This window comes from Tetrao urogallus (genome assembly GCF_951394365.1).
Source record: "Tetrao urogallus genome assembly, chromosome: 19".
Classification (NCBI taxonomy): Eukaryota; Metazoa; Chordata; class Aves; order Galliformes; family Phasianidae; genus Tetrao; species Tetrao urogallus.
The window spans coordinates 4,270,421-4,278,930 of NC_136832.1; the positions used below are offsets into that span (position 1 = coordinate 4,270,421).

At 48.0% G+C, this 8,510-nt stretch overlaps 1 protein-coding gene across 1 annotated transcript in view; it reads right to left on the bottom strand.

The window, feature by feature from the left end:
- BRINP1 (BMP/retinoic acid inducible neural specific 1) overlaps positions 1–5,888 on the bottom strand; it is a gene marked incomplete at both ends in the record, with an annotated part of 53,478 nt that extends 47,590 nt beyond the window's left edge. The window contains one exon of the mRNA XM_079544723.1: positions 5,671–5,888. Within this exon, the coding sequence (XP_079400849.1) occupies positions 5,671–5,888 (218 nt within the window). The remainder of the gene's footprint in view (positions 1–5,670) is intronic.
- Positions 5,889–8,510: the final 2,622 nt, after the last annotated feature.

Below are 8,510 nucleotides of genomic sequence, written 5' to 3' on the forward strand. Positions count from 1 at the left end.
AGGTGTTTCCCTATTGACATTTCTTAAGTGGCAGTAGTTGGCTTTGTGCTGGGAGGTGAGCTGTTATGCTTTAAGAAATGGGAAAAAAGAAATACTGTTTTTCACTGGATTAAAAGATAAATAAAGCAAACAGCAAAGCTTAAACATACCACTGAGCCTAAAATGAAATGTTTTGATTTTTTCATTTTACTGGAAATCTGAACAAACATTGGTTTCAGATCAGCCCATTTTTAATGTTATTTTTCTTCTATACAACCAGTGAACCACAAAATCAATTATTTGTACATCTCTAGTGACCAGCAGATTAAATTCAATCCAATAGAGAAACAGCACAAGGAGTCAATGAGGAGTGGAGAGACGGAAGAAAAAAAATGGACTGAAACAAAATGGACTGAAACAATGGCGCAGGCAGCTGTAATAGGGCTTCTCTGCCCACACTTAGGATGCCATTTCACAACTACTTCAGCACAACTCTAATCCATGCTGTTGCTGAAAACAGCAGTTTCATCAGTCCCTTTCTGCCTCTGTCCCTGTAGCCCCATCCCTTTAATAGCCCCTGGGAACACGATGAATGAGACTGGAAAAGTGATCCGGCTGAAAATGAACTTTGTTTGTTTGTTAGTTTTCCTGAAGGCTTAGTTTTCTGCCAGATCAGTCCCTCAGCTGTGGAAATCATAGCTTTGCATGCAACTTGCCCAGAAGGTCTGGCCAGGGAAGCCAAAATTCCTGTGCTAGGAACTACAGAAAGCAGTCATTAAAAACTCATATGCACCTAGTCAGCCTGAACATAGGATTCTCCTGTCACCTAGGAATAAGGACAGGCCTCATACATCCAGCCAAACGAGCAGGACGTGCAGCAGCCCAGCCCTGTGCTGCTGTGTGGGGCTGGGGGCAGTGGCAGTGCTGGCCGTGCTACAGCAGATTCCTCAGCAACAAAAATGAGTGTCTTTTCCTGGAAGTCAACAGATTCATTTATTCATTTCACAGAGAACCAGGCTCAACGGCAGAAAAGCATCTGCATTTCTAAGTCAATTGTAGCCTGTGCTATGTGCACAGTAAAGATCCTCACTTCATGGTAATTCTCTTCCTCTTTGTCAAGGGAATTAGAGAGCATGTAGCTGCTCAGATGTGTGGGTTTTCTAGGACTAAATAAAAATCTCTAGCATGGCCAGAGCTGCACTCAGTACTGCAAATCCCTTTATGGGCACCCAGTTTAGTGCCCACTCTGAATTGGAGAATCGGGGAAATCACAGAGACATCACTGAGATGGGACCCTTGGGGTCTCCAGTCCAATCTCTTGCTTACAGCAAAGCTCATCTTGCCCCTTTCCTGTGGTAACAGGAGTGCTTTCTGATCCAAGCAGTGCCCTAGCCACAAATTCAAGCCAAGCTGAGCTTCATCTACTTTCCAGCCCTTGTGTAGTATCTAGCACCCAAGGCTCTCATGACTAGGAACAACAACAAGGATGGTGATAATGAATATTCAGACATCCCACAAACCACTCTGAGCATCTGCCACCCTATCTGCATTAGCATCAGAGTGCACAGATAATGATCAAAGCAGCATTTTCCTGCCAGAGGCCCCCCTAAACCAGCCTTATTAGTGTGAATCGATGCTGATTAATGTGCCTCCTTAATGCAATTGTATCTACCCCTACTGTCCATAATTCAATATAAAACACCTCCCTCCTATACTTGTCTTCCTCTTGATAAATCATGCAAGGTGCAAACCTTGACTGAGGGCACCAGTAAAATCAGTGGTCCAACTTCTGCTAAAAGGAGTCCTAAAATCTGCCAAAATGCAAAACACAGGAGAGAATGAGTCATTGGAGACTTAACAGGAAGCTGCTTTGGGGCTAGATGGTAGATCTGGATCCAGATCTATGAAAAAATAAACTGTTGCGCAGCAATTCTGCTCATGCAGTGTTAGCCTTGCTAACCCAAACGGGCTCTTCCTCACTGTTGACAGACACGTGGACATCACCCGCTATGGAAGGAGGAGTGCTGCAGTTTTTAGTCTGATGTTGCACCTGTAGAAGTCGGAAAATGCTGCCCATTGCCTTACACTGCTGTGCAACATCGACAGTGGCTTCCTCTCTCTGGGTTTTCAATGTAAATGACACAGTTCTAATACACTGTGGCCATGCTCCTGCACAGCAAGACACTGGGGAAATCACCATTAAACAAGTGACAGCGTTTCAATTAGCGATAGGCAAGGTCCTCTTGTCTGATTTCACATCTACTCCAAAACCTTGGCCACCATGGCTGGTTTAAGATCTGCTGCTGCTGACCGTTGGAGAAGATGGGGGGTCAGGTGAACCCTCACTGAACAGCAATTGCCAGATGGAGCTGTTGGATTGAGGAAAAAAACAGCCAAAGAAACAAACAAATAGTCTGGGAGAAAAGGAGCACTGAAAGAGAAGACAGTGTAGGAAAATTCCTGTGCACCAAATCAGCTGCTATCCTAGAGAAAGGAGTGCTACGCTTAACACAGAAGATGTGCCTCCCTTGGGCTAGTCTAGTGCAAAGAGCAATTGAGAGACATCATTTGGGAGCAAAAAGGCCTCTATGTTGGAATTAAACAGTTGACAAAATCCCAACAGCTTCACAGATTCTTGAAGTCAATTTAAGGAGCCTGCAAAATGAGATTTTTCCCCTGTGGCTCTCAGTACGATGACATGTTCTGGAGTGTGTGTGCTCAGAGTCCAGCTGTGAATCACTGCAAGTGGCTCCACTCATTCACCAGAGCTAGCCTGATTCTGATACTGCTTTAAAAACGCACGGGCCACCTTTCCAAGTGATCAGTCCTGCAAGCAGAGCTGGATATGAAAAAAGAGCCCTCTAAAGCTCTACCTAATACCTCCACTGCTTGGCTGGAGGCACGCACCTCCCAGTCATAACATATGGCCAAGAAATGCATCCCCAGATTTTCTCCCTCTTTTGAAGAGGTACAACATCATGTCCTCCCTGTGCAAAAGTTTCTCTGATAAGTACTTTGGCAATATCCAAGCAGAAATGGAGAAAAGGCACCCGTACAGGCTGGGAGGAGTGATCCTTGAGAGCAGCTCGGCAGAGAAGGACCTGGGGGTCCTGATGGACGAGAGACTTAACATGAGCCAGCAGTGCGCTCTGGCAGCTCGAAAGGCAAATGGGATCCTGGACTCCATCAGGAGAGGGGTGGTCAGCAGGGACAGGGAGGTGATCGTCCCTCTCTACTCGGCTCTTGTGAGGCCCCATCTGGAGTACTGTGTCCAGGTGTGGAGCCCTCAGTACAAGAAAGACATAGAGATTTTGGAAAGGGTCCAGAGGAGGGTGACTAAGATGATCAGGGGGCTGGAGCACCTCCCCTATGAGGACAGGCTGAGGGAGTTGGGCTTGTTCAGCCTGGAGAAGAGAAGGCTGCAGGGTGACCTCATTGCAGCCTATCAGTACCTGAAGGGAACCTACACCCAGGAGGGGAATAAACTCTTCAAAAGGGCTGACAATAGCAGGGCTAGGGGAAATGGATCCAAGTTGAAGGAGGGAAGATTTAGGTTGGATGTTAGGGGGAAGTTCTTTACAAGGAGAGTGGTTAGGCCCTGGAACGGGCTGCCCAGGGAGGTTGTGGATGCCCCGTCCTTGGATGTGTTCAAGGCCAGGTTGGACGGGGTCCTGGGCAACCTGATCTAAATGTGTATGTTTGGTGGCCCTGCTAGGCAGGGGGGTTGGAACTACATGATCCTTGAGGTCCCTTCCAACCCGGGTGATTCTGTGATCTGTGATTCTGTGATTCTGTGAAATGCAGTCCCTATTCCACTTGCCATGTATGAAGTTCACCCTGAACTGAAATAGACCTTCAAGCCTTTTGCAGTCTCCTACAAACCAAAGGGGAATTTTCTTCTCACTAGCCAGAAATCACAGGTTTCACATTAAATTTGAGCAAAATTTTCTCTCCTTTATGAAGACAGAGACAACAAAGTGGCGGCACAGGCTGCCTGCTCGGGGTGTGAATTCTCCTTCACAGGAAACCTTTCATGAGAGATTGCCAAAACCTTTGTCAGATGCAACACAGGTATGGCTGAGTCTGCCTTGGGGGAGAGCCATGGATTAAATGACCTCTCAAGGTCCTTCCAGCCCCGTTTCTCCGTGATTCTCAGAGACAGGATCCCAGGCTTGATGGATCTCTGCCCTGACCTACACTGACAGTCCCTGGATGTGTCTGAACACAGACATTGCAGGCATTTCCCTCCTGCTACAGCTCCTGCAGACTGCTGCATGGCACTGAGGGCTGAAAAGCTCTTTAGCAAAGGGCAAAGCCATTTCCAGAGGCACTGCATGGGGCAGGGGTGCACAGCCTCGATCAGGGTGCAAGCTGTCAGCCAGGGGAGGGGGGGAGCTGAGGTTACGCATAGCCAGCAAAGCCTTTGTGAAAAAAACATGTATTCCCTGATTCCCTGCTCCTCTGTGCAAGCAAAAGCTGTGAGGTGTCCTTAAAGGAAGCGTGGCAAGATAATTTCTGCTTTCTGGAGCTGACATCCCCCAGGCTGTTTTGAATGAAGACAACAAGCCAGGACAATATTTTCCAACCATGCTAACCTGCCCTTGCTCTGTGGGCTGCTGCAAGGGGAGGGGATGCTGCACTCGCTGGAGGCCATGGGACAGGCAGAACTCATTTTTCTTCTCCACACATAGATGATGTCTCGCATGTTGCTATTACTCTGCAGATGCTTTTGGCTTTCTGCCCACGGGAGGACGCTACCGCATGCACTTGGTTTTCTGCTCCTCTTGACCCCAGCAGTCTGTGTGTGCATCTGTGTGCATGCTGCCAGTAGGCTACTCACCAACACTTTCCCACCTACTAGTTTGCGTCGATATGTTTGCAAGTGTCTTTCTGAAACACAACAGGACTATATAATTATGTAAATGTGCACATGTCTATGAGAGTTTTGCAGTCTCTCTGGGTTTTAGCCCAAATCTCATGATACTTGCTGGCTTATTCCCCTTCCTTCCAAAGTGCCTGCTGCTGCAATAGGAGGCTCACATGAGCACTCCAGCTTTTCATATTCAAATAGCAAAAAAGATAAGTATATTTCTAAATATCACAGCTGCCAAGAAGCACTTGAAACAGGCAACAACAAAGGCTTCAAAACCTAGAAGGCGAAGGGAAATCCAAATTCTGCTTATTTGCTGTAGTTTTTTAATTGAATGACTTTCAAACCAAGCTCACGGTTCTGGGGACAAGTCCAACCCATGCACAGGAACCATCTGCAGAGGGCTGCAGTAGGCAGCACACAGCTTAGGCACATGCACTGTGCATCTTTACGTGTGTTCTCGCCCACATGAACCTTATGCTGTTGGCAGTGCACATGCATGAATTTGGTACAGAAACTTGGTCTGCTGGTTGGGACACTGACTTGAGAAACAAGCTTGTGAGCCTGTGAATGGATCTGCCCCAAAGATGAAGTGCAGGAGTTGAAGTTCTCAAACTACATGACAGCAATACAGACAAGTCTCTGAAGCAACCTGCATTGCCACCAGAGGACTGTGGGGAACCTAAGAAGCATTTCTAGGTGGAATGGGTACAGTGATGCATCCCTCCATTGACAACAAGCCTTGATCCCAAGAGAACTGGCTGTGTGCCCACCACCTAACAACTCCTCAAAGTCACAGGTGCTTTAGGAAACCAACATACCTGTATATTTTATATCTGGTTGTAAATCCTTGACGATGTCTTTCCACAAAGGATAAGTAGCTCCGCGAGTGGTGGAAAGGCCCCCTGTCTGAAATAAGCCAATCAAACTCCTTGGAGACATGTTGGTTGGTGGCAGCTGGGTCCTGGTGGGAGGGCTGTACTAGTATATGGTCCCATATAAACAGGAGGTAGAGGAACTCAACAAGCCTCCAGTTCATGCTTTTCTGTCTGCCTTTTTCCTCTCATTCTTGCTCCATTCTGTGGAGTCCTGTTGAAAAAGAGAGGGAAGAGGAGGAAGGAAAGAGAGAGAGAAATGGAGGGGAGGGAGAAGGGAGAGAAAGAGAGAGTTTAAAAATGGGAATTGCTTTGATCCTTTGACAATCATCTCTCGGGGTGAAAACAGACATGAAAAATCACTTTTTAAAAGCCTTCAGTCTGCCTGTGTGTTACTGCTTGAAGTATTTGGCAGCGTTTTATTCATGTATTTAAGTGGTGCCTTTAACCTCCTGAGCGCATACCACCTTTGAAATAACTAGGTCCTGACCTGAGACATCCTCACCCCAGCTTTTCCATCATCTCCCTCGTGCAATGCTCTGCAATGCCGTGGAGATGAGCGAGGGCTGGGCGCAGAAGGTGGCCGCACCCCGGGCTACAATTACCCGGTTATTGTCCCTTTAATGCTGTGCCAGAGAAACGTGTCTTCTGCTTTCATGTCTCTCTGACGATCTGTAATCCATACTCCGCGCAACCTGAGCAATCTATAAAGACCCAGCTCTTACTTTAAAGTGTTGCCAAAAAAGAAATAAAATAATTACCCAGGTTTCAGCAACAAGCACATGCAGACGCAGACGCGCGCACACACACACACACACACACACATGCACACACAACTATAGAATCCAGCCAAATTTTGAAAGCCAAAAAAATCACCCCAACCTGCTTTGCTGCCTGGGTGCCAGGGAGGTGTGTGTTTGGAGGCGGGGGATAGGGGCTGCTGCTATTTGGGCTCCTGTAGGACCTTGAGGCTCTTCCCAAGATCAAGGCTCTGTGGGGAGATGTGCTGAACATGCATATTCAACATATTTTACTAGGGAGCTGAAGGGGATGCTCCCCAGCACCTGGTGCGGGGCACGCCATCCCCCTCCTGTATGAATCGTGGCTGCAGGCAGCCCAGCTCCTCTCCCCAGTGTGTTCAACGTCTGAATAGACAAGACATATGATGAGTGGGAAGGGAAACAGAGGGGTGAAACACCTCACCAAAGGTTACGCAGCAAGCTATGGATACAGCTGGAAGAAAGCCCTCGACTCAATTCCATTTCCAGCATTTCAGCCGTTAGATCATCCACCTCCGCAGTAATGCTGCTGGCACCGTGCCCCTCTCAAAACAGAGCCATGTGCTCCATTGGTGCAAGGGAGCAGCTTGGTTTGTCAGCATCCATGCCTGGCAGCAGCCCCTCCCCTGCAGCTTGCTACATGCAAGGGAATGCAGTACAGCAGCAGCCCCACATGCAGGTTGTGCCCCCAGCTCGCTGGGTCAGAATATTCACATGGCAGGGTGTTGGTGAGGCTGCTCTGCTCCTCTCTGCACATAGGGCATGTTCCTCCTGCTGCCCTCCCCTTGTCCATCTGCTCCATCCTTGCTGAGCTCCATCCTTGCAGAGATGTGGCAGCATGGTGGGGATGCCCAGGCAGGCAGAGTGGTCTCAAAGCTGTGTGCCCCTCTCTGGCCATACCAACCTAGCCAAAGGTTGTCCTCAGGACAGCTGATAGACACCCACTTTTGCAGAATATAGCGCAGAGAGCCAGGACAGATACACATTTGCAGCACTGCATGTAGACATGAGTGCTTCAGCACTGCAGGCACCATTGTATAGACCAGAGGGCACCAGCTCTGCAGCCAATGTGGTCATCATCCCCTTTGCTCCAGGAGCTTTCACTGAGACCAAAGCAATGCTGCCGCCCATGGCAGCGAGCACATGTCTCTGCACAGACATATTGAACCTGGGAGTGTAATGGGGAGCACGAGACTGGAGTACGCGTGCACCGAGCGTGTGGGAGTCTGCACGTGTGCACAGCATGTGCTCACAGAGCTGCAGCGAGCTCAACAGCATTTGACAAAAAGGAGTTGTGTAAGCCTGGTTAAAAACGACGATCAGCTGTTGCGCTGCATGAAGAAATGAAAAAAATTAACTATGGGAAAGTCGACGAATGTTTGCTTTTTTTCTGTCGGGCACATATAAACTTCTTTCCGCTTGCCGATAGAATATTACTGTTATTAATAATAATGGCACCTGTAGCTCGTAACCAAAGAGGCTGTTCCCCTTCTGGAGATGTTTTTAATATTAGCCCTCACCACTGCCTCTCATTTGTGCCATAAACCCGACACATCTCAGTGCTTTAGCCCATCATTTCTCAGAAAGGAGTGGTTCTACTTCGCCTTACAAAACTGGGCTTGGAGAGTTTCTAGCCCCACATTGAGGAGAACACAGTGTACTTTCAGTGAGATATGGTACATATCTGCTTCCACTCACATGTGGCATGAACCTGAAGTGGCTATTTGGACATGCTCTCACCTACATCCCATGCACTTCCAAATTCCTGTTCAGGGGAATGTTTCTCTCATTTCTCTGTCCCGCTGCTCTTTGCACACCCATAGCCCCCTGCCATCCCTGTAAGCAGCTGCAAGCCCAGCGTATTTGCCATTAGATGGGTGTGTAGATTTGCTGCTGATAACAATCTTTACACATCGTCCAAACTCCCTTGCTTGTCTGTTCATTAAACTCTTCTGTAACTACTTCCTCCATCAGCCAGCCTAGATCAGTTTTCCTTTAAACATTTCA